Source organism: Solanum lycopersicum, chromosome 2 (genome assembly GCF_036512215.1).
Source record: "Solanum lycopersicum chromosome 2, SLM_r2.1".
Lineage (NCBI taxonomy): Eukaryota > Viridiplantae > Streptophyta > Magnoliopsida > Solanales > Solanaceae > Solanum > Solanum lycopersicum.
The window spans coordinates 64,736,631-64,762,961 of NC_090801.1; the positions used below are offsets into that span (position 1 = coordinate 64,736,631).

At 32.0% G+C, this 26,331-nt stretch overlaps 2 protein-coding genes across 3 annotated transcripts; both read right to left on the reverse strand.

The window, feature by feature from the left end:
* Positions 1 to 12: 12 nt before the first annotated feature.
* GBF4 (G-box binding protein) lies at positions 13 to 10,296 on the reverse strand. Of its 2 annotated transcripts, XM_019211977.3 has the most exons (13): positions 10,078 to 10,296; positions 6,207 to 6,362; positions 5,752 to 5,875; positions 5,569 to 5,616; positions 5,396 to 5,482; positions 5,191 to 5,280; positions 4,903 to 5,063; positions 4,764 to 4,818; positions 4,582 to 4,630; positions 4,294 to 4,499; positions 3,406 to 3,483; positions 760 to 885; positions 13 to 477 (listed from the first exon to the last, which is right to left on the reverse strand). In XM_019211977.3, exons 2-13 carry the CDS (start codon positions 6,227 to 6,229, stop codon positions 379 to 381), a joined length of 1,146 nt encoding a protein of 381 aa, XP_019067522.1. In that variant the 5' UTR covers positions 6,230 to 6,362; positions 10,078 to 10,296; the 3' UTR covers positions 13 to 378. The 2 variants fall into 2 exon arrangements, with proteins under 2 accessions (XP_019067522.1, NP_001233954.2); NM_001247025.2 differs by lacking the exon at positions 6,207 to 6,362 and having other exon boundaries at positions 80 to 477; positions 10,078 to 10,272.
* Positions 10,297 to 11,043: 747 nt separating this feature from the next.
* LOC101256452 (serine/threonine-protein kinase STY13) lies at positions 11,044 to 17,878 on the reverse strand. Its single transcript, XM_004233668.5, has 6 exons — positions 17,602 to 17,878; positions 14,290 to 14,422; positions 12,592 to 12,787; positions 12,022 to 12,143; positions 11,795 to 11,950; positions 11,044 to 11,673 (listed from the first exon to the last, which is right to left on the reverse strand). The coding sequence occupies exons 1-6, from the start codon at positions 17,799 to 17,801 to the stop codon at positions 11,365 to 11,367; spliced, it is 1,116 nt and encodes a 371-aa protein (XP_004233716.1). The 5' UTR covers positions 17,802 to 17,878; the 3' UTR covers positions 11,044 to 11,364.
* Between the last annotated feature and the right edge of the window lie 8,453 nt (positions 17,879 to 26,331).

A 26,331-nucleotide genomic window follows, 5' to 3' on the forward strand; every position in this document is an offset into this window, starting at 1 on the left:
CTACGATCAGACTTTTCAAAGAAATTCATGTCGTTTGAAATTATAGAACATATCTAAGGCTCAAACTTGAGACATCTAGTTAAAGCTAAAGCAATTCCACCAGGGTACCACAACCCATGTGGTTGGGTGCCTCGTTAACATTCACTTGAAGACTTTCTGAGCTACTGAAGTTAATTTAAAGACTAAGTTAAACAGACTCAAGACTCTTTTAACACTGGGGTTAGAATCATAAGAAATATATGTTACAGTCATACTCAGAAAGGGAGTTAAAGGAGGGTATAGGTTAGTAGGACAACAAACACTGCACCAAAAAGGCAATGATCTGTGAGCACTTTGTAACAAAAATCACCTACTCAGTCCTGGCTTTTCCACTTCTCCTTAACTAGCTTCTTCAACATTAGATTGAATACGTGTGACATTATCGTTTCTCTCCAGCTTAGACACAACGTCTGGTCCACAAAGTAGCGTTAACTCTTCCTGTTTCACCATCATATTCCAACAAATATCAGTAATTTCATTTTTCTCACCTTCACAAAACGATGAATGTATGTATGCAGCGAGAGATTCAATGATAATAAACGGTCTCACATTTTTGTTATAACAAAAAGCTATTCACGAATCAGAACTGTGTGCCCCTATTCAGTGTCACAGAGGGGAAAGAAAACAGGGGATGACAAGAACAGTGTACTTGAGAAAGAGAAGAACGAAAAATCAAGGAGGACAAAAGTTCAGAGGAATACTTATGAAGGTGTAAAGTACCTTAATTAAATTATTCTCCGAGGTAAGCTTCTCACATTCCTCAGAGAGCCGTTGGAGCTCATCTTTGAGTGAATGATTCTCATGGCTCAAAGCTTCTACTCTACGTTGTAGCTCTTCACACTCTGCCTGCGAAAATACACAACGTAATACATTACTGTCAGAAGATCTAAAAGAAATTTAGAGCACATTCTGGGTTCTCCAGCAATTGGTGCAAGCAAACGACCAAACACACATGAACAATGGTCAAGAGTTAAAAGCAGCTTGTTTGCTGTCTCATCGAAATGCTAGTTGCTGTTGTAACATGAACAGAAAGGAATATCATGTTTTTGTATGGGCTAATGGTAGAAATGTTACAAACACACGTTGTTACTTCTTTCTAAAGAGATGTCAAATACAATGACAGAAAACATCCACATGCACAACGATGAACTCCATGGACAAATTTCTGTCCTATCTTATAGTGAAAGTGACACTCTCACAATGGTTCCAATCATCCACTAATCTACCAGTCTCAGTGTATACACCGAATGTAGGTGAATATTCTCCCTCGGTCCCAAATAATGGATAATAACTTATCCGTTCACAGCATAATCTGTTTGTTTAACTACGGCAAATAAGAACCAAACCAAGATTTCTGTTCTTTCTTTTTCCGCGTCTCCACTAAAATGAAAAGCAGCTATTTCCTTGGTTTCTTGGCATTAATTTGATGACACTTACCATCACTTCCTGTTCCAATTTAATTTTAACAAATAACTATCATTAGGAGAAAACAGTAGAGCTGACTACATCTGGGTGAACTGATAGTGGTAAAGATGTGAGGAGCATTCTTATTGCACTTATATTTTTCTCCTTAATCCTTTTGGTTGGATACATCTAAGTTACGCATTAATCCCCCCATTCCATGAGAAGTTATAATGGTATTTACGCGTCTATCCATTTCCTATTCAGTTAAACCCATCAAACTCAGGATGGATAAAGGTGTTTTCAAGATCTTAACTGACAGTTAGAGGAGGGTATATTCGACATCAGTGGCTGCACTTGCCCAACCATGTCTCTCAAAATGATACTTTTTACTCCCTACGTTTACACAGTATGGTTTGGCTAGGAACATAAGGAAACAGTTTCACATCAGAAGGGATCAGTAGTTTTAATTAACAATTAAATCTATAAGGTGAGAGGAAAACCGCAAACATAAAGCTGCATATTGTTTTTCAGTACTCAGAACTTGTAAGAATGTAATGTTGGTACTTTCAAGTAAAGTAACAGCATCTTGATTCTTGGGATGTTATTGATTAATGGTCCATAAAAGAGGCTATACTAGGACTTGATATAAGATTCTCTTTGGAAAGGATTGGGAGATAGCTAGGATAGACTTACTTTTGAGAACAGGTTATCAGCCTTCAGGAAGATAGTGGTTTAAGGGAGACTATCTATAAGTGGTCTGTTTTAGTTGATATTTGATATGAATGCATCTGCTGTCGCTTTTTCACATTATATTCCAATTTTTATACATACCATCCGTTCATTTGTGTTCCCCAACTCGAATTTTTCTCTCATGTGATTGTCCATTGTCTTCACAAATCGAAATATGAAGAGAGACACATGATCTTGTTGGGGTGGGGGGGGGGGTGCGCAAGAAAAGGAAAAAACTAAGAAAGTAAGTTATAGTTGCTAGGGCCGTAAAACAGTCTGCAGATTAGAGCATGTGATATGTAGATATAACATCGAATTGTATTCCCATATTCTTAGGTGCTTATAATTTATGCTGGAGACCATTTCATAAACGTGATACAAATGTGTTCCCATCAACTAGAAAAAACATCATCACAAGACATTGAGGATTCGGATGAAACAAGAACTTGCAGCATCAATGTAAGTTTATCTGGCTAGACGACAATGCAAAAAGATCAATGTGCCATATGATGGCGTAAAAAGGATGATTTTAAGGCTCTCTCTGCCTCAAGCAAATGTCTGAGTCTGAACTAGGGTTGGCAAAATTGACCCAAAAAACCTAACTAGAAAATAATTAGAAAATCACAAAGACAGAGATAAAAATATAAAAAAGTTGGAGCCCTTCTGGAATAAAATTCATCTATTCAATAGTTAACAATCTTTAGCATATCTAATACATGTCGTCATTATCAAACTTCTCGGTCGAAGTAACAGAAAGTCATCTTTAATTTTTTGTATGAAGTACTAAAGTCATTGTCAAATTTTCTGATGAATTCATTGAAAGTAATCTGCAGATTTCTCAATTAAGTAAAACCATGTAGTTTTTGAGTGGTTCTAATTTTCGTGCAATTTTTTCTGCAAGTAATTACTGGACTAATTAAATGTGAAAGCTACAAAGGAAAAAAATAATGAAATCAGTGAAGTTCTAATGTTAATCAATCAAAATGGAGAAATTAAAACAACTATTTTGCTTATAAAGAAAAATAGAATTATTACTATTAAATTTATAAGCTAATAAATGTAGGTAAAAGACAAGTTGGGCATTGCCCAACCCCGCCCAAATTTAGCTCGAATCGCCCATTTGCCACCCCTAGTCTAAATCCACAAAGAGAACTAACAATAAAAGACATACAGTCAACTCTAACTGGTTAAAGATGGAAAGAGTAACATTATCTATTAAAAGTTAAGTCATACCTGCTTGCGGAGCCTCGACCTCCTAGCTGACTCCCTATTAGATTGCTTTCTCTTTTGCCTTTTAAGTTCACGTTCCTCCTGTTACGGGAGGGTTATAACGAAATTTATCAACAAAATGAAACGGAAAAACGATGATGACAAGGATATAACGCCATCATTGAGTGTGTACTCCCTCTTGCACACAAAAATGAAAGGGATGTGGGATGTAAAAAGTTGTCTCTCCTCTCTCGAGTGTTACATAATTTATTGATCTACTTGAAATAATCATGAATGTAACTTTTATGTAGTGATAGGGTATGTCGTGAAGTAGAACAATGAACTTCAAAACAGCACAAGGTGCTGATGTACCCAGAGATGGAAATATCAAGATGAAGCATGTTTAATAACTAATGAACCATATGTTCAGAAATTGTTATGGCAATAAATTAGATTAGAAAATTGTATCCTACAAACAGGTTATTTTATCCCATAAAGAACGAAACTGACATGTCTTCACTCTTCAGGAGTTTTCTGGCGTATTACTAGTCTAGGCTATTTTTGGACTAACCAAAACATCTGAAGCCTTATAAAATCAGGGTGTTGGATGCTTTCATGACTTTCTCCAGGTTGTGATCTTCGTTCACAAATTAGTCATTTCAGCCATTTCATTTGCACACTAATATGGAAGTCTCTGTGCTAAGAATCAAGATACACAGACAACTTTGTGTAATCAGAAAATATTCCACCTTCACTAATACCATCTGCTACTAGATGTGTGGAATATGCATGCTTTTTAAAAGATCGATAAGCAGGTAGACTGGCGAATTTGAAGGATATACAAATCTGGTTAAGAACGACAACGACAGTACTGATTTCAGTGAGTGAAGAGCTAAAGAAAAGAAAAAGTACCTGAATCCACTGATCATTCATCCTTCCTTCATGTCCTATAACTGGACCAGTTGCATTTTGCTGTATTTTGATCGCTCCAGGACCGGCAGCTGATGCATTCCACACGTCCATTCCAATATTTAGGTTAGTTGCAGGCATGGTGACAGGATTTCCATGTATAGAAGTCGGGTGATTCTCTTTCGCAGGATTATTCTGTGCACTGGCTCCTGATAATCACCATAGTTAGAAACTCAATTATTTGTTGATAATAATAATGGCAGAATCAAGAAGAGAGCTCACAGAAGTTACCATCTGCAAGCATTTGATCAAAGCTTCCCTTCTTGTTTGCAGCAAATTCCTGTGAGATGGCATATGATCAAAAAAAGTTCCAACTAGCCATTGCGGGACAAGGTAAGGATAAAATTGAAACTCATGATCTCCATGGCATGTAAACAAAGAAAGAAGTGGTCAGGGGCGGACTGAATACTTACATTGTTATCATTTTCATCATTTGTATCTGATGTACCTTCACTTCTGCTTTCATCACTGTTCACGAAAAAAATAAAACAATCAGATGCATGAATGATCCATAATGAAGAATTTTTGCAGAAATATGATTCATAATCAGACCTTTGTGTGGCACCATCATTTCCGGAACCTGAAGTAACTTTCCCATTGTCGCCTGCCTTACCACCAGAACAGACCTTTAACTTTTTACTTGAATTCCGATCCTTTCCTTCAGGCCCCTTCCCATCTGCTTCAGGATTTGCCGGCACAGAATTTGGAGCCGGCTGAAAATACGTGAACAAAATATTAGCATGATCTGTCTTTTTGTATTTTTTCTTTTGGGAAGAAGAGGTAACTTGCTTTCATCAGCTTTCAAATTCATAAGAATAAATTACAGATAAGCTTGATTACCGTGGCAATGTTAGGATGAGCATAAACTCCGGCAGGAGGATATAAAGCTGGATATGGAACTGGAGTCCCATAAGGAGGCATAAGAGGATGCTGAAATATGAGATGGGTGATCAGAGTAAGTAGTACTGTGAGTTCAGAGGTTGTGAGATAGCTAGTGATCGGAAAAAAAAAAGAACAAATAAATTAGGAACAGAAAATCAACTACCTGACCTCCCCACATGTATGGGTGGGGAGCAGGAGAAGCAACAGGTGAGGCAAAAAAAGGAGGAGTAGCTCCAGCACTATAATAAGCCTAAACAGGAAAAGAAATAGAAAACTAAAATATTATTCATCAGCGTTCATGTCATTGGCTTAATCATTTATGAAATTAATAGCAACCTGCATAGAGCTTGACCAATCAGGATATGAAGGTGCGGTTGGTGTCTCCTGATCAAACATTAGAAAACTTGTGAACAGTGAGCCGACATGCATTAACACACACAGAGAGAGACAGAATAGCACATGTTTAATGATTGATTAGCTGTAAATCATAAAAAAGACAATAAAGAGAAAGAAAGGGACCTGAGTTAAAGGAGGCTTTGAAGTCTTTGTAGGAGTGCTCTCTTCCCCAGCTCCCATTGGGTCAATCAATTGTATATGCAGGTATCCACGGGAATAATCCAAAAATGGCTTGCTCAGCGAAAGGCTAGGTAGATTATAACAGGGAAAAGAAATTAAAACTCTTCCATTTTCTTTTTTTGGATAAGTAGAAGTTAGAACTCCTACCATTTTGCATCTATAAGGATTATTTCTTTCGTTGTCATAGGAACAACAACAAATATTATGCTCAATCTCAATTTGACTATCTGAATCCTCACTTATTTCTTTAAGCTCAACTCATGTTATCATCATACCAAGTAAAAATAAAAGTGAAAATTAAGTTTTATATATATAAATAATAGTAATTGTAATAAATGAAAATAATATTAGAAGTTCTCCAACAAGACTAAATCATATTCCCTACTAGTATATATTACCTATATGAATCCTTTTCTACCATTTGCCATATCTTTAGCTAAGTCTACATTGTGAGGCATTGATCCCACGAGAAGATAGGTCTTTCAAGAGAATTTCCTTCCAAGTGATTGCTCACATTGCCAGTCCCAAATCGAAATGGACGAAGGTTGTGAAGGCTTGAAGCCAGCATGAAATTTGTCAATTCATGAGCCATAGTCATATGAACAAGTATACAGTTTTTGGCTTTCTAGTAAGCAAATGATACACAAATTCCGCCTAGGAAGTTAACCTTATGACATAAAAGGAAGACTAAAGATCACTATGCCTCAAATCCACATTAGTTACAGTTGGCTTGATGTAAATACAATGATTGAAAAATTACACTTGTGAAATATATTGGTATAATCTATGTTGATCAAACTCAAGTGCGGAAATCCAATTTGGGTGCAGATCTAGAGGTCGGATTCTTCATGACACAAATTTTAAGATGGGCACTGATCCAAGTTGCCATGTTTTCTTCACTATCATGTTTCTTTTTCATTACTACTTTGATTTGATTTGCTTGAGATGATGGTCTTCCGAAAATAGACTCTCTACCTCCACCAGATGGAAGTAAGGTCCATATAAACCTTAGCCTCCCTAGACCCCACTCTGTGAGGTGAGATTTTACTAGGTATATTGTTGTTGTTGGGATATGGATTCAAATGTGGATGCGGGTGTTGGGATGCGGCTAATAAATGTTTATTACAACATATAAAGTATATATTTCGATTAGTTTGAGTTATTGAACTAAAACTAATAACTCCATTCCTTACAAACACCAATATTTTATCTTTTCACGCATAATGGAAAAGCATTCTCATACTTTATATGGTCAATCTATACTCTCAATAATAGAATATGGTCAAATTACCCAAGGTAAGTTGACCAAATCCAATAAGAATCTCTCACCCATGCCGTGCCGACACAAGTGTGGCAAAGATTTTAAAAAATTCGTGCAACATAGGTGTAGACAAGTTCTTTAAACCTCTCTGCCTAGGAGTAGACCATACACACCATGCATACCATAACAATGAGAAAGAATGTTAGTAACAAGGATGAAAGAAGTTGCAAATCCATCAAAGATAAATAATTTACAAAGCCATGCAAAGCAATCTTTTAACTTACAGAACGATCTGTATGCGACTCAAACGTAAAGAAAATGAAGCACAAATCTAGTGAGAGATATTTCGTAAATAAGATGTGTACTCATTTCAAACTAAATCTTATTAAAAATATTAAAGTACTTCCTTAAAGAAATTGCTATCTGGTAAGATTTCTTCAAAAGAGAACATTGTAGACTAGCAGATAATGAAGAAAAGGAAAGTCATTTACATGGCTACATGATGAATCTGGAGAAAAGTACTGGATGTATCTATTTACATAATCAAAGTTAAGACTGGTCAATGGACCGGAACCGATTCACCGGACCGGAACGAACCGGTACCGGACCGAAACGGGACGCGTTGACCGGTACCGGATGAACCAGACCGAAATTACCGGGACGAATAATCGGTTCCTCCCGTTCCACTATATACCGAGATAGAACCGGAACGAACCGAAATGGACTGGATTTGAACGGACGGGATAAACGGGACGACATTTTTTGGGATTACAAAAATATGTATTTTTTTTATTTTTCTAAGTTTAAATTAATAGTTTTTAAATTTATACTATAATTTTTTACTTAAGTTTATTTTAAAGATATTTTTCAAATTTTTTTTGTTATTAAGTTTGCAAGTAAAGTCTAATTTGATAAAGCTGCAGGGCAGCAGGGGCAGGTGGTCTGGTCAGGGGCTTAGGGCGCAGGGCAGCTTTTAATAAAGTTGCCGCTTGCCAAGTGTCAGGGAAGGGGAGGGTGTGGTGGGTAATTAATTTTCATATTTAGAAATTATATAAAATATAAAGTATAAAATATAAGACATAATTTATATAAAATATAAAATATAAGATATAATTTATATAAAATATAAAATATAAATTATATAAAATATAAAATATAAATTACATAAAATATAAAATATACAATATAAATTATATACAATATAAAATATAAAAAAATTAATATATATTAAGTAAACCGGATCTGAACCGGACCGGAACTGGGATGAACCGGTACTGGTACACCGGTACGAAACCACAGTTCCGTCCCGTTCTGTATACCGGTTCAGACTATCCCGTCCCGTATGCAACCGAAACGGGACGAACCGGAACGGTACCGGTACGTCCCATTCCGTCGCCCAGTCTTAATCAAAGTCCAAAACACAGATAATGACATTCATTAATAAAGGTCAAGTTTTTCCTTAATGGTTGCTAGTCCATACTTTTCATGGCTTCAACATCATTCCCATAAAGACGAATTGCAACAAAAACAGAATGCCAATCCTGCACAAATGACTGATTGCAAAAACAGTTGACAAAATTAAACATGTCTTCTTGATGTTAAATCTTTCTAAGCCTAATATTGGTGTTTTTGCTTAAAGAATATAGCCAACATCTATGTACACCATCTTCAGGCACAGTTTTTGTTCACTTTTCTTACAAATAAATGGCAATAATGTCCACTACGAAATAGAATGCTTAACCTAATATCCAAATAATGTATTTTCCAAATGCTCACCAACGCCAAGCCGCCCCACTATTGACATGACATAATTATAGTTGAAACAATTAAAAGTGCATTGTATAGCAAAGAAAACTAGGCAAAACTACATCATTTTACGAGCATGTATTCAAATTCATTATAGAAGAAGCAAAATCTTATGCAATCATTCCTCGCAGAGTCTAACTAATACAACAATTTCAAGTTGAGAAAAAGAAACAAAAAAATAGTAGAAAAATAGGTTGTGGATGGCCAGTTCAATATTTTATATTCTTAAAGGCAGTAATGTATGTAAAATTTTCCCTGGTTTTTTGCCGAATCAATTTTATTACTAAACAATAAATTTGTGATGCGTGTTTGATGCTCAATTAGAAGCTGATTCCTCAAAAGAAAACACAGCTTGTTCATGTTGAGTTACACTTATCAAGTTTTACAAAGGATTAAAATCACAAAGATCATTCTAACTTATTTTTTAAACTCAGGATCATTCTAACTTGAATAGCAAACAAAACACAATCTTGAACATCACAACCAATTTCAGTCAGGCTATACTTGACAACTCCCCCAGGGGAAGATCTTTTGTGGAAACAAACCAACTTCGCAATAGTCAAGAGCGCCTATTATTTCCACATTCCTCCTCCAAAACCAAGAAACACCATCTAATTTGTATTAATTTCCTTTTTATTGATAAATAAAGGTTAATCAATCTAGCTTAAAAGAATACTTCCAATGTTAGTCAGATTAACCAAATTTCGGTGTAATGTCGCTTAAGAAACATGTCATTCACAGCTTACAGCAAAAGATATTATACCCAAGGAACAAATGGAGAATTTTGGAAAGTCTACTTAAACCCAAAAAAGATTTGAATCATAGGCATCTAATTCACAACACAAAGCTGGTCAGAGAATTGGGTTTTCTTTTGTCAAAATTCACCAACTTAATTGCAAGAACTAACTTTCAAGAAACCTTTTGAACATGCTAAATTGATCATCAAACTCCAAAATTAAAAAAAAAAAATCAAAACTATTCAACAGTAACAAGAATCAAGAAAACCCCTGACAACTAAAAAGATCCCAATTTTAAAATCTAATTCCTTAAGGATAATTCTGTCGGTCATTGTGAATGAAAACCGCTGATAACTAAAAAGCATGTTAAGGTGCTAGCAAACACAAAATCAAACAATTGATAAACAAATACTAGAAAGCAAGAAGAAAAAAACAGTGAAAGTAAAGGTGGTGGGGAGAGCTGACCTGTGTAGTGAATCTGAGGTGGAACAAGAAGGTTCCAAGTCGGATTTTCCAAAAAGTTAAGTTTGTTATCCCACCCCCAAAGAGATTTAAGAAGAAAAAAATTATCCTAAACAAAGAGCAGCCATAAAGAAAACAGAATCTTGGTTCTTGGGTTTGAAACTTTGAAGAAAGAAAGAAGACGGTTTAGTCAAAATATTTTAGTATAATTTGTGTGTGCATAAAATGCCATGTAAGAAGGGATTGGGGTTTTAAGTACAATTGTAGGGTTTTGAGGGGAAGATGACACGTCACAATAAAACAACGTCAACACTTGGCCAAACTATAGTGGATAGAATTTATAGGATAACTTAACTTATTAAGTTCTCCTGCTCCCGCTTCTTTGTTCATTTTTATTTGTTCATTAAATTATAGTATAATTAAATATTTTTATTTAATTATTATGATGAGAATGCAAAAATTATTATGAATAATAAATGTGATTTAAAACGAAGGAATATCTAATTTTAATACGTATCAAAAATAGAATTAGTTTTCATTAAGATCTGGCTTATCATATCACTTGACAATTGACATTTTATTAAAATGATCCCTAATTAATGTCAGATTTTTCTATGAATTTAAATTTAATTAAGCTTTAATATAAATATTAAACACGCTATTAAAAAAAATAATTAACATATCATATAATTTTATTTACCTTAACTTTGACTGAGCGCAAAAATCACGTGGCATAAGATAAAATAATATCTAAATGGATCTTGAACTAATAAATTTGTAAAGTTCAACAAGTACCAATTTGGATAGAGATTTGGTTCAGGCCTTAATTAATTATATTGACACATGATTCTGATTAGGAGATATAGTTTTAAATTAACAAGTTAACTCCATTTGGCACTATCGTTATCCAAATAATCTTGAATGAATATAACTTATATTAGTATTAAATTAAATGTGGTGTTGTCTAAATTTCAAATAAGACTTCAAGTTGTATTTGAAATAATAAAGTGAAAAAAAGTTTCTCCAAGTCAAAAAGAGGTCCTTTCCTTGAACTCAATACACATTGAGACCTGAGGATCCACTCTATCTTTGTATCATACAACTACATGCATTTTAACAAACAAAGAGAAAAAGAGTACTCAGAGAATTGCAAGATTGGTGACTTGATACTATTGTTTTCTGTTCTATTGCTTTCTGTACAACGATGAAGGTTGTTCTACTTTATATCATAAAACTGGCGAAGAAGACGGGAAGTCCTTCAATTATTTACAACTATATTAATATCCAGTCTCACAGAGAATTGTCATATGCACTCATGAAGCAACAACATGAACTCCTGTGTTTTTTCTTGCTATTTTCTGCATCTTTCTCCATCAAACAATTCGTGACTGGAGAATTCACCAACTCATTGCCTGTGGGGTGCTCTGTATCAAACAGATTGGGAGAACAACTCGGGGAGCCACACACATTGCCAAGAATGTTTGCAAGGAAATCTGATATTTGCTCAAATTCTGGCCGCTCTGCTGGATCCTCTGCCCAGCAAGAGCTAACAAGGGGTTCTATCTCACTCGGAATGTTTTCCAAGCTGGGACGCATTTTCTGGAATTTATAGAGCAAAGGAATTTTACCAAACGCTGTTCGATGTGAAAAGTTTGATCAACTCTGACATTTTTTTAAGTCAAGACAGACACAAAAAGGTATACAAGGTAGAAAAACATACCGTAGCTGTTGCATATGCCACCATAATGTTGCTTCTTCCCTTAAATGGAGTGCTGTTGGTGAGCAGCTCCCAAAGGATCATTGAGAAACTGTAGACATCCACTTTATGATTGTAGTATTTCTTCACTCCAACTCTAATTGGGTCCATACTGAACATCTGACATTGACAAAGGGTAAGACATATACTATTATTAAGCAGGTTGTATACATTTCTGCTCAATTTAATACCTCTGGAGCCATCCAGCGGTATGTACCAGCTTCTGTTGTCATTTCAGCTTCTGCATCCTCCCTAGCTAATCCAAAGTCAGCTAGCTTAATTGTTGTCTTGTCTTCTGTCAGGAGTAAGTTACCTACAAATGTTGGTAATGAAATAGAATCAAACAAGGAACCATCTCAATGGTCTGACCTTCCTTTTTAGAAATTAAGCTTTATGCACATGATAGCTGACACATGGTGCATGTGTTTGCAAACAATATTGTCTTAGCCGACGAAACAAGTGAGTAGAGTGGGCATAGTATGGTATTGATATAAAACAAGTGAATAGGGTGCACATAGTACAATATTGATATGAAAACGGCACACGTGGAGCAAAATGGATATAAGGAATCAATATAGACAATTCCAACAAGTCTGGGTTTGAAATTGAGTTGTTTTCATATGTTCAAGCTAAATCATAAAAAGATCATAAACTTAAATTCATGCAACTCAAGCAAGTAGTAATTCTGATCAGTGTGATAGCCACCTAAGACTTAACAATTGGAAGTGCAATAGCAAATTACAAGATAGGCAGAGCATTACTTGGCTTCAAGTCGCGGTGAATAATGCCAATTGCATGCAAATACTCCATTGCTCGAGAAATTCCCAATGCAAAACTTAGAGAGAGTTTTAAATCTGGACATTGTGGTCGGGTGCTCCATAAGAACTTCTGAAGCGTGCCACCTTTCATTAGCTCTGTAACTAACATCAATGTTGGTTCCATGGAAGCACCTACAAACTGTTTCAACAATTTTGAGGACATATTAGCAACCAATGAAACAAAAAATCTATCACCATACAGAAGGATTGTTTTAAGGCAATTTCTGCACAATAATGTGTAATGAGGAAAAAAACAGGGCAGTGCAATGCACTTAGTATCCCGCATTTACAGCTCACAAGGGGTCCGAGGAATGGCCGCAGCCATATGACAATAGGCAGCTTACCCTGACGCAAGAATCGATGGTTGATCCCACGGCTCGAATCCGTGTCCTATAGGTTACACGGAGACGACTCTACTGTTGGCCCAAGGCTTCCCTTCTAATGTGAAATGAGAGAAGACTAATACTTGACGCTTGAATCCTTTTACAGACACACTTAACAGTGCCTGTGTTTTACTGTTGTAGGGAACTAACACTATTGCATTAAGTATATATATATATATATATTCATTCAAGCTCAACAATCTAACAGCTAAGGAGCTTAAAAGTTGGATTATTCATAATTCCAGCATTTGTTCTTCCCAAGACATAAACAGTTAAACACACAGTTTGTCTGAGTATATACTTGGGTCAGAGAAGCCGAAAACAAAGGAATGATGTCTGGAACAAATTGAAAAAGAAAAAATTAGAAGTTAATATGATACTACTTAGATACAGTGCCATAAAAGGCAACATTTTTGAAACCCATCTGTTGTCCTGCTAGTTCATTGGCCTCTGTTTGAGTACAACAACACTTGCACCCCAATCTCGAACTAGTTGAGGTCAGCTTTGTCCTCAAGTTTGAGTAATTATCAGATAATGGACCATTTAATACATTTTGAGCCAGCATGCAGTTTCCTAGTTTGACCAACTCTCTTATCAGCAATACAACATGGGATGAAACCATTTCAAACAAGAATCAAGTTCAGAGGAGCAACTTTGTACCAAGAATCGACAAAATAGTTCAGAAAGAAGCCTGTATATAGTTGTGGATTTTATCTACACCGTATAATCTATGCTGCACGCTAAATTAACCAGGAGCTTATTACGATCTGTCCTAAAACAACATATTAACTATACCATATATGCTTAATAGAAAACAGGTTTTAGTTCCAAACAACCCTGCACTTGACAAATACAAGTGAATCCAAATAACTAAAATAGATTCTAAAGGGAATGTAACCGTGGGTATTTATACAAGAAAGCTTAACAAAGAAAGGACAGGAGCACATTAGCTATATAAATAAATCGTTTCCACATGGAAATGGTATGAAGTAAACAGGAATTCTTCTCACTTCTTTTCTGGATTTATATATATTCTTTTTACAGGGGTAGCACCAAACATCTAATTTTATCACCAAAACTGATTGCATAAGCCGTGGCTTTTATTCACTTTTTCAGTGGACTCCAAACCCAGTAAGGCAATCATCACTGTTTTCTGATTTTGAGTCTGACTCTATTACTATGTTGTGAACTGATGCCAGCAACAGCAAGATAGACAAAGTGAACACGATTTAACACTATTTTTTATTGAACATCATACCTTCACAATATTGTCATGCTTCACTTTAGAGAGTAAAGTAACCTCCCTATGGAATTTCACTTTTCGCTCAGGACTCACATTTGCCGACATGTCTGGCTGTATAATTTTTATTGCAACAGGCATGGATTTATATCTGGAACAAGTATTACAAAGAGTGCTTTAGAATAGCAGTACCCTTAATAAAACAAACTGAAATGCCTGATCACATCTAAGAGTGCAAAATATAGTAACCTTAAAAGTCATGTAATATGCACTATCAAATAGATGTACCAGAATGCAAGAAAAATCCAAATTTAGAAGATCCTTGATAGATGTTTTGGGTGTGTGTGTGTGTGTGTGTGTGTGTGTGTATATATATATATATAGACTATCTAAGAATCAAATTTTTCTTATATGAACTAAGTAGTTATTATCTAAAAACATCATGAGGTTTTACTCTGAAAACATCTACTTAAACATAAATTTGGCTACCTTCATGTCTGTATCAGTTACCAATAAAAGGAGCAGGAAACTAAGTTTCAATGGTTAAGCAAGGTGAAATTACGAGTAATGGTTGAAATACACTAAGGGTCACTTCAATGAAGACATTCAGAACTGAAGTGGAACTGAATTTATGCATTACGATTCTCGAGTTTCATTTCAAATTAATTCAGACAACATATCATGTAAACCATAATGGAGATTGTATTTTAAATAAATTACCATTGTAAATCGAATGGTTGCAATCTGCAAACCGTATTGTACAGTAGATGTGAAACATATTAGGACAACTCTCTCGGTCCAAATAGACCCTTATATCGCTTCATCATTTTGATGATGTTGTAAGTTGGATATGGAACCATTTTTCTCTGTCGACTTTTGTTTTAAAAAAACCGAAAGATCTTTACAAATTCATTAAATGTTGGACAAAAGTTGCTAGTTTTGAATGAGAGAGAAAGTTGGTTTTAAGAAATCTTATTACAGATAAAATATAAGCATTATGAATTGTTTCCACTGATACATTTATTTTCTTGACATTAATAATCTTACTCTGAAATATATTAGTTAGTGTGGCTACCTATCACAAGGATAGACAGATGAGGATTTAAGTTATAAAAAAGATCATTTTGTGTCCACTATTTTGCTCCTGAATAACATGTGGGGTAGAGAAAGAAATCTATCTACTTCGCTGGCAAGAGATGTATGATTTGGGAAGCAGAACATTTTATCAACTTACAACTTCTACCTATTATGTAGCCTAATATGTTATTAATTCATTGCCGGGAGAATGCACTTAGGTTAAAAGATAAGAGCACATGAACCTGTTAACTCAATCCTCACCTAAACAAAAATTAGTCCTTTTAGTCAATAAAGTAACATAGTGAAACTATATCTCAATAGAGTTCACTTCCCAATGGCAGACTTAGTAAAAATAAGGAAAAACGATAAGATTTACAATTGAACTCAATGTCAAATGAATTAGTCAAACTATCTTTGCTAATCAGCAAATATTATAGTCACGAAAAATTAATAGAAACGCCAGCAGGTCAGAAAAATCTAAACATAAGCTGAAACACTAATTAAGTAGACATTTTTCTCCTTCCTAGTCTCTAGTTGAGTAAGACTGAAAGCTTTAGCAGAGACTAGTGAAGACGTGAACCATTAGCTCACTATAACTTTTATAACTGAAAAAGAGAAGACGTAATACATGGGTCTGCAGAAAGATCCAAGGAATTTGTGATCTTAGAAAACATATTTTTCTGCTTTTGACCACCGACAACCTGATCTGTGCACAATTGGAATTATGGAAGAAAGTTTAATCTAGAAAACATGCTTTCTCTTTCTACAGAATTCAGACCTTTTAGCTTTCACGTTGCCTTTGTCCATCAGATGAAAACTTTGATTTGAATTCCAATAAATAACTTCTTTCTTTCCTTTTTTAGTTATATAATTATGAAAGAGGAAAAATCAACAAAACAATCACGAGTCTCTATTTCATTGCCGAGATAATGCGTTTGGTTGTTTTAGTTTTGTAATTCTTCAACCCTCTTCAAAATTGATAAGATTACAATACAAAACAACAAATATATTTCCCTAGATGATTATAGAAGATTTAGGTTGAAAGTTCACTAAATATCTAAGCTCAATAAGATCACAGGAACCTGTTCACTCAATCCTCACCTAGACAAAGGTTAGTCCTTTAGTCAATAAGGTAAAACAGTGCAACTATATCTCAGTAGAGATCACTTCCTAACCTCCCAATGTCAGATTAGGACAAATAAGGAGAAACCAATAAGATTTACCACTGAACTCAATGCCAAACTAATTAGACAAACTATTGGTAGTCAGCAGAAAGTATAGACAAACTAAGTAAGTAGACATTCTTCTCCTTCCTAGTCTCTAGTTGAGTGTGAAAGCATTAGCAGATACTCGTGAAGACGTAAACCATTAGCTCACTATAAATTTTATAACCGAAAGGAGAAGACGTAAACCTCGGGACAAATAGAAAGATCCAAGGAATATATGAGCTTAGCTAAGACATTTTTTTCTGCTTTTGATCGCCGACAGCCTAATAATCTGTGCACAATTGGAACTTTGTAAGTAAGAAAAATTAATCAAGATAACATACTTTCTGATTCCTCAGAATTCAGACCTTTAGGCTTTCAATTCGAGTTTGCCCATCAAGTGAAATATGAGTTCAGAGGAAACTGACTAACAAATCATCCTCTCTTTGAATGAAGGACTGCTCATTCTATTGGTGCTTGAAACAATTTTATATACAATTTTGTAACAATTAAGTCTACAATTTTATACAAAGAACTGCTGAACTTGATCACTCCCACAAGTACTAGACAATTCTTTCTGATTACACATAATCCAAATTTGAGATGCAGGGGAAGATCAAAGAGACAATGCTGACAATTGAAACACCATTAAAACAAATACAAGCATACGCAAACAGAAACACAAATCAAAATTGAAATTCTTTTATCACCCTTTTACTGGGAAATAGGAATGAGGGAAGTGGATAAATTATGCAATAAAGCTAAGCACAGTGCCACACAACAACCCAGAACTACAGGGGTCGATATGAATTTTGTTATTTGTAAGAAGCATAACAAACAATGTAGCAATTAATTCAAGAAACATAAACCAAGAAACGAAAAAGGAAAAGGGTTTTCACTCCAACGATCAAATTGACAGACCAACACCCCCAAGAAATCAAGAAAATTCCAAAATTCAATTCTTGAACACAAATGCAATTAATTCAAGAAACATAAATGGGGTTCAAGAAAATGGGAAAAAATTCAAGAAAACGAAAATGGTACTCACAATCCTTCATAAACGACTGAATAGGGACCTTCACTGATCACATGACCAATAGAAAGGTGTTGTAGATCGATAAGCAGCTTCTTATCAATGCTGACAGAATTTTGAGCAGAAAAATCATCAATTGCAGAACCATCAGAAAAATTCCCAAATGGGTTAGAGAGAGAACGTTCAAGATTGATAAAATCCTTAGTGTCTACCATAGCTGTTAAGCAACTGTTGCATTACAATAGCAGAGAGAAAAGAGGAAGAAGAGGAGTATATATGTAAACCTCTGTGGGGGTGGGTGGGTATTGGGGGGTTGGGGGATATAAAGGGTGGGATGGCATTTGAAAAGAGTTACAGCGATAGAAATAAGAGGGAAAAATATCATACATTTAGTAAAATATTAATCCTTGCATTTATTTTCTTGAACAAAAAAGGTAAAAAAACTACCCCAAAACAAAAAAATCTTAAAAGAGGTTCTAGTCTTTACTCCTCCTTCCGTTTATGTTTGACTTGACACTTTTTTTAAGAAATAATAAATAAAATTTATATTTTTATCATATTTAATTATTAATAATAATAAATTATCTTTTGAATTTAAATGGAAGCAACTAAAATTGTATGTTTGTTTTTATTGTTGTGATACAAAAGCTCGTGAAATATATATTATTCTTTTATCTCAATTTATGTGACTAGTGACATAAATAGAATTTGGAGGGTTGATCAAATTTTTTATTTAATGTAATTTTTTTTATTTTTTCAAGTCATTTTAGTTGTTAATTATTATAATTTATAATACTTTTAACGTGATTTACAAATATATAAATCATTCAAAATAAATTTTAAAATTGATAAAATTATCTTTACACTCTCTATTTCAATTTATTTCGCATAAATGAAATTTGGATAATCAATCAAAATTTATTGGACTACAATTTTTTCTATACGAAGGTTAAAGATTTTAAAATGTAACTTTATGACTTATAATAAATCTTACGTAATTTTTAAATATATAATTAGTAAAAACTATTTTTAATATTTAAATGACAAAAATACCCTTTAATATAATTTTAATTTCAAAACTCACACGCGTCAAAGAAGATGACAATGACAAAGTAAAATTGGACTGAAGAGAATATGTTACATGTTGAAGGTAATAACAATACTTCTAACGTGCACATACGTCGCTTACAAATGTGAATGTGTTGTTTTAATTTTGAATTTAATAAATTGTTTGACCAATTTATTTTTTAAAAAAAACATCACTAATTTGGAGAAAAATACTTTTTGATAAAGTACTTTTTTTAAAAAAGTATCTATTTATATTTAATTAGACAATTTTTAAAAAGTTTTTCTTCGCTGTTAAAGTAATAATATAAATTTAATCATACTTTCAAAAATGTTCACATAGAAAAACATTATTTTCGATTTTTACACAATAGTATCCGCTATTGTTTTATATACTTATTTTTTCAATAAAAATGTGATTCGGTACCTTAATTATTATATACTAATATCGAGTTTTTAGATAAAAGTATTCCTCAATTATGACTCAAATATAATGTACATTCTTATATGATATAAGTGAGCAAAAGACATCTTTAAACTATCCAAAAAAATAACAAGAATCATTTTTCAGTTTATTTTTGTTAAGAAACTAACTGAACAGATATAAAAGTATTTTTTTTAATTTGTTCATGTCTAGCTACATCGAGAAGGTCAATGTTACCTAAAAAGAATAAGGATATGGATAAAACATAAATATGTTATTCTCATAAGTTAAATTTTGTGTTTTATTAGTTTATATGTTTTTTTTCATAATCAAGTAAATTGACTTGCAACAATACATAAGTTTTGAAATATTTATACAGTAGGATCCAATGGTTTGAAAGATTATGAAAAAAAAAAATATTTTAAAAATGTTATACAACTATTTAGTGATTATCTTTAATTAAAAAAATATATATAATACGTATATACTATATAGACAATGCAATTCACATTTTATAAAATATATAAAAATACTGGTAATTTAGTGAAATTGTGTAGGTCTTCTATTGTGAAAATTAAATAATAATTAATTTGAAATTTTTGAAAATGAAGTTGTATTTGGGCAATTATTTTACAAAAAATATTTAGAATTTGAATATATTTTATTTGAATATTTTAATTCTCAATTTCTAGAAATCAAAAAAATCACCCAACTTGACTAGCTTAATCTTGTGTACATATATTCATTCGACTTGACACATTTTTTGTCGATGACTTGAGTTTCTTAAAAAAAATAGATAAAACGATGAATATTGCAACTTTTTGAATAGTTTAAGGATGTTTTTTGTTCACTTTTATAATACAAGAATGTACTTTAAATTTAGATCATAGTTAAAAAATAATTTTAGCCAAAAACTCTAATAAAATCAAATAAAAAGTGGACTGAACATGTAGCCTGTAGGAGGCAGTAATGTTGTTTTTGCATTTGAATTAGTAGCTTGTTTGATCAAACTTTTATTTTAAAATATCACTATTTTGAAGAAAGGTATTTTTTTCGAAAATATTAACTTATATTTAATTAATCAATATTTTTTTAAAAATACTTTCTCAGTATTAAAGTAATAATATGAATTTGACCAGACTTTCAAAAAAAAAATGTTAACATAAAAAAACTTTATTATAAATTTTCAAACAATGACTAGCACCATCATATATTCTTATTTTTCAGTAAAAATTTGATCAACTCTTAACTTTTTTTAAAAAAAAAAAAAAAACCCAAAAAAACTTTTAGCTTCCCAAAACTTAATCAACCCTCTATAGATTCTATTTTCACACCATATCACTATCACATTAAACCAACTCACAGTAATAGATTATTTTTATAGTTAAACCTCAAAATATAACTAAATACTATTAGATAAATTTTATAGTTAGACCTCAGAATGGAATTAAAGTAAATAAATAGCACTAATAATATGCGTTTGCTTTCCTCTATTAGTTAGTTAGTGTATATATATATATGACTTAAATCTTTTCTAAATATGTGTATTTAGTTCTAATATATTTTAAAAAAATAAATGAAGACTGTTATTTGAATTTCAATATATAGTTTTTATTACTTCTCTTTATATTAGATAATTTGAGAGTAAAAACAAACAAAAGTATGCATTCTTATAATTATTCATTTCTTCCATGTTTATTTGTATATATTTCGACACACCACTTAAAAATAAAATAATAATTTTACTTTATTATTCGTAATTATTATTCTCTTTATTTATTTTTATTTGTCAGTATTTAACATGACTCATCCCTATATCATCCTTATTATAAACAAAATTCGTGAAATTTTATCGTAATAAAACTGCGTTCAATTGTCTTCTAGCACAAGAATTTCTTTTTCTAAAAATGGGAAAAGGGAAGTTCAGTTCCCTCAAAAATTCAAGGAATCGAACTGTCCGTTTCAAATTTCAGTTATAGACTTCATGTCCTTTTCTTTGACTTTTTTGTTCATTCAGTTTTTATTACTCCCTTCGTCCTTTTTGTTTAACGGATTTTAATTTAGCACACCTATTTAAAAAGTATTAGTTGATATAGTACGTTAATCATTTTGCTCCTATTACTTTTTTTATCCATTATTGTTTGTCATAATATATATTTTTAAAGTCAAACTGTATGAACTTTGATTAATATTTTAAAATATTATTTTTCATCATACTAATATAAAAAAATTTACACTTTATAGTACTTTTCATATAGTTTTTGAATATCTAATTTTTTTTTTAAAATATCAAATTAATGTAATCTAATTGAACTTTGAAAATTAATCAAATTGACATTCGAAAAGCGCAACATGACAAATAAAAGTGAACGGAGAAGTAACTCATATGATTTAAAATATGTTCATTCAATACATTTTTCAAAAAGACTATCTAAATGTTAATAAATTGAGGATATAATAAGAAAAAATAAATTGTCCTTCCTTGATTTGTCAAAAATAACAAGTTAAAGGAAAAATCAAAATTAAGAAATATTTGACAAATAAATAGGGACAGGAGGAATATTTATTTTGAACTTTGCATGTTTCTTAAGAAACAGTAATTGATATTAATTAATGTTTAGATTAGGTAAGTCATGGAAAATATTTTATTTTATTTTTATGGAAAATAATTTGAGAAATAAATAATTAGTGCTAGGGGTAAAACAGGAGAAAGAATAATGTATTGTTTTTCTTAATATGTTAATAGTGACAAGTACAATGAAAATTGTAATGATTAAGTTAATTATCTATCTGAATTTTCACCGTGAATATTAAGAAGAAAAAATTCTTGTTTACATTAACAATACTCCCTCCTGTCGAAATGCAAAAAAACAACACTTGTTTCAGCCCATGGACCAAAGGCCCAGTAGAATTAACAAGGAGTCTGGACAATTGATGTGAGAAAAATGGGCCTTTTCATATCTTTTGAGCCCATAGACAAACTATCATTTATTGGGCCCAACTGCATGCAAGGAAACCCACAGTGACCTTTCTAATTGGACCACCAATCTACCAAGCCCAACACCCTGTTTCACTAGACTTGTTTGTTACGAAGGTTGTCGTTTATATATTTCGTTTGTCAATATACATATAAATTAAGTATATACAAATTCCGTATTAAAACATCTAGAATTTTTCAGAGCTCTCTGTTTGTATATTTTACTAGATTAAGCATATACGAAATTCTGGATTTATACAAGTCAAGAATTAGAGAAACAGTAGAAGTGAAGTACCCACATCAGGTGCTTACACCAAGTCAATGCATTTATAGTTTATTTTACTTCATTAAATTACATAGTATGCATTTTACACTGATTTGATAAAAAAACTCGGTGCATGTAAAAATTTTCCAGCAACCACTTACAACTTTCTTAAACTGTAGCTCTAATACATGATATAGGCTAAATATTTGTTATTCGGCCTAATTTCTTAATCAAGATGGGTAATTGCATGCTAGACTGTTGACTTTCTTTAATTTAAAAAACAATATTACTAAGTGACTGTGCAAAAGGTTCATATATAAGTAGGACCATTATAAGAAGGTGCAGTAGTTACCACGCACCATTGTCTTCGGATCTTAAACCATAATTCCTTTTTAATATCAATTAATCTCTAACTAATTAATTAAATAATATATATTATGTGATACATAGATACGTGTTACAAAAAAATAAATAAATAGCCACAAATGACTAATATATATTAATTGTTTAAAAAGGCTGATTAGATACTGAAAAACAACAAAATTAGTAAGTAGGTGAGCATGTGCTCCAAGCTAGCTAACAAATTTGTCCAAAAGAAGACTGCAAGATTTGAAAGGACACGTAACCCCATTTCTTAACCATCTAGGTTGTTCTAATTAAGTCTGATTATCTATTACTATTTTAATTGATTAGAGTTAATTGTTTAAGCATATAGATTCTCTAATATCAAACCTAGACAAAATCTAATTAGCTGTACATCTTTTTTTTTTTGCTTTTAAATATGGCCGGCGAATTATCTTACTTTATGTTTAGGTAGCTTAATTAATTGGTGGTTTGTGGGGCTTTTCATTTCATATTTCTTCATTATCATTATAATGAGAATAATTAACTTTCCTTCCAATAGCAAACACAAAAGCTGCCCTTCTTTATGGACTTCCTTTAAGCATTTGACTCCATATAAATCTTTTAATGCTAGCTACTTTTAAGTAAAATATTTATTCCTTCTGTTTTAGAATAAGTGATATTTTATATAAATTTTAAATTAGTGATTTTTTAAAATTTTCAATAAGCAAGTTTTACATAATAAATAATATGTGACGATTATTAAAATAAAAAACATCACTTATTTTAGAACACGTTAACAATAACAAAAGTGGCTATGAAAAGAAGGTAATGGAGCTTAGGCACTAAAAAGTCATAACCTACATATATATTATGGCTTAAATTAGGGAGCAAATTAGGGATTGTCAAATTCTATGGGCGTTCATAAATTTACTACAAGATTAGAATATTATCCATGCGCAAATAAAAATTTAAAGAGTGAAGCAGAAGGGGCTCAAATGAGTCAAAACTCAGTGGAGAAAGACCCAAGAAATTACTCTCATTTTTATATAACACGTTTTCCTTTTTATTCTAGTTTAAAAAAACATCTCAATTCAATATTTATAAATTATTTCACTTTAAAATTCATCAATCTAGTTAAATAAATTACTTCTAATTTTGATTTTTAGACTATATATTTTTAAAGCATGAGTTCACGCTTTCTTTCTCAAATTTCACACATAATTAAAATACATACCAAATAAATTGAGACGTGAGAGTAGCTTTATCACTTTTATTTATTACTATATTAAAAATATATATATTTTTTCACTTATTTAAATTAAGAAATGAAAAACTAACATATTACTTTATACATACTTCCTACGAATGACTAACCTAGTACAATAGCAATCGATATCAACGATATAACATTTGAATGTACAACATTAAACATGAAAAAGTAAAAATGAACCAAGCGAAAGGGAAGAGGTTTTTTTTTTTTTTTGAGTGTAAGGGTGGAGGGAAACATGGAAGGAGAGTGGGGGTCGCATATTACAACACAAAAACAAAATTGAGCATCCAATATATGACTATAATATAAACAAATGAGTGGTTATGTTTATTACACCAATCTAAAGACACAGAGATCCCTAGGGCTAACCATGCATGCAGCTTTTCGGAAATAGGTGTCATATAAATATTGGATTAGCTACATAGTCTACGTGAATAAATAAAGTTCGTTATTTGATCGTCATTGTTGACCAAAAACATTTATTAAAAATGCTTTAATCTTTTATATTTGACGTTATATATAGACTATAGCTATTTAAGACTAAGAATAATACGAAAAATATAAAATTTACTTAATATCCTAAAATGTATAAAATGTTTATTTTTAATATAAAAATAAAAATAAAATAAAACGAAGAAAGCATTGAGAATCTTCACATAAATAATTCAATATACTTACTATTTTATTTTTCTAATCGATAAACATAGATAACATAATATTATATATATTATTACGTATATATCATTTTTATACACGTATATTATGTTAATTCTTCCCTTTAAATTATGCAACTTCGATAGAAAGGAACTCCGCCAAATATACAAGTGATTACAAATGATTTGCGGAAGGGAATTAGTAAGAAAAAATTTAATTTGAGATATATGTGTAAGGAAATTAGCTAACACTCTTATATATAAGTATTATTTTATTACAAAGGAAAAATAGTTCATTTTTTGCGGAAAAAAAAAGTAATTAGTTGAACGTGTAAATGTACGGACTAATTATAGGAAGATGGAAAAAAAAAACTGATAAAATTAAATTCAGGTGTGTCTACTTAAATTAGGACCACACTAAAGCATAAAATTTCTATTTTTAATCAACAGGGACCGGAATTAAAATGTATAAATTGGCCAATTAAGATGATGCCTGTGAGTCCGTGACAGATAATAATGACAATTTTTGAGATCAATGTTCTAATTAGAACAATAAACAAATGTTAATGAAGCCCATAATCAAGGAACAATTCTGATTAGCCAAAGATAATGTGTTTACATTCAATGGTTAGTAGGTTTTTAGCATATGTATAATACTAAGTTGGAAGATGGGAAACATGAGCTTGATTTGTCGGGATAAACATGGCACCAATTACTTAATTATGCTAAATAAATCCATTTTATTAACATTAATATTAAATTAGAAAGAAGACTCAATTAGACTCTGTCAAAAGCATATGAGCCATGCGCATCTTTCAATCTTTTTTGAATTCTTTTAATTAATTAAATTAAATCACCCTTAAAATAAGGACACAATCAACTTAAATTAGTAGGTCAATAGGAATCTCCTACGCTTAAACCCCTTAACCCCCCTATTTCTTCATCCTTATCCTGTTTTAATAATAATTAAGTACTAATTATCGGTTTAGTGTATTTCTTGCTAACCTTGTAGCTTGTAGGAACAGGATTAGTGATAAACTATATTAACCACAATTAGTCTAATCCAACTTCTTGCTTAAGAATACTTCGATTACGTAAAAGCAAAAAAGCCAAAATCCAATCAGCCCACGCGATCACCTCTAAAATTAGACACATTTCATTATTTATAATAAAATATTCATATCATATAATTAACTATGTTATATTTTCCCATTTAATCAATCACAAGAAAACATACTTTTTTAACTTCCTATTTGATCACTTAACAAAAGCTATTCACGACTGCTAGTACATAAGCCCATATAAATTAATTTTGCATATATTATAAATAAAACTTATTATTCAATCGAATAAGTACATCTTTCTCCGTTCGTTTTTTATCGTTGAATTTTTACTGTTCAAACAAGTGATATATTGAAATTAGAACAGGAGTGACGACCATTTAGGTTTAGCCACGTGTATTATATTCGTTTAATAAAATGGGAAAAGTGCAGGCTTCCTGTTAGTACAATTGCCAATTGATGAGACCTATAAATGTATAATGATGAAGTGAATCCGGACCAATATCTATAAGGGTATACAAGCAAATGGGGGATTCATAATTTCATATTTAACATTCCTTCACATGCCTATATAGAAGGACCCAAAGTATATTATTTCTATTATAGGAAACACACACTTTTCCATATATCTTAGTTTCTTTGTCACATTATCATTAAAATAATAATAATGTTGTACTCAATCAAC

Excerpts from the sequence above, each read along its gene's own strand:
- GBF4 (XM_019211977.3), bottom strand. The coding sequence starts at position 6,229 with ATGGTAGAAAAGGATTCATATAG. Across the intron at positions 5,483-5,568 it reads ATTGGTCAAGCTCTATGCAG|GCTTATTATAGTGCTGGAGC; the intron begins GTTGCTATTAAT and ends TTTCCTGTTTAG. Across the intron at positions 4,819-4,902 it reads AATGATGGTGCCACACAAAG|TGATGAAAGCAGAAGTGAAG; the intron begins GTCTGATTATGA and ends TTTCGTGAACAG.
- LOC101256452 (XM_004233668.5), bottom strand. The coding sequence starts at position 17,801 with ATGGTAGACACTAAGGATTTTATCAATCTTGAACGTTCTCTCTCTAAC. Across the intron at positions 14,423-17,601 it reads TCAGTCGTTTATGAAGGATT|ATATAAATCCATGCCTGTTG; the intron begins GTGAGTACCATT and ends TACTTGTTCCAG. Across the intron at positions 12,788-14,289 it reads AGCATGACAATATTGTGAAG|TTTGTAGGTGCTTCCATGGA; the intron begins GTATGATGTTCA and ends TTGTTGAAACAG.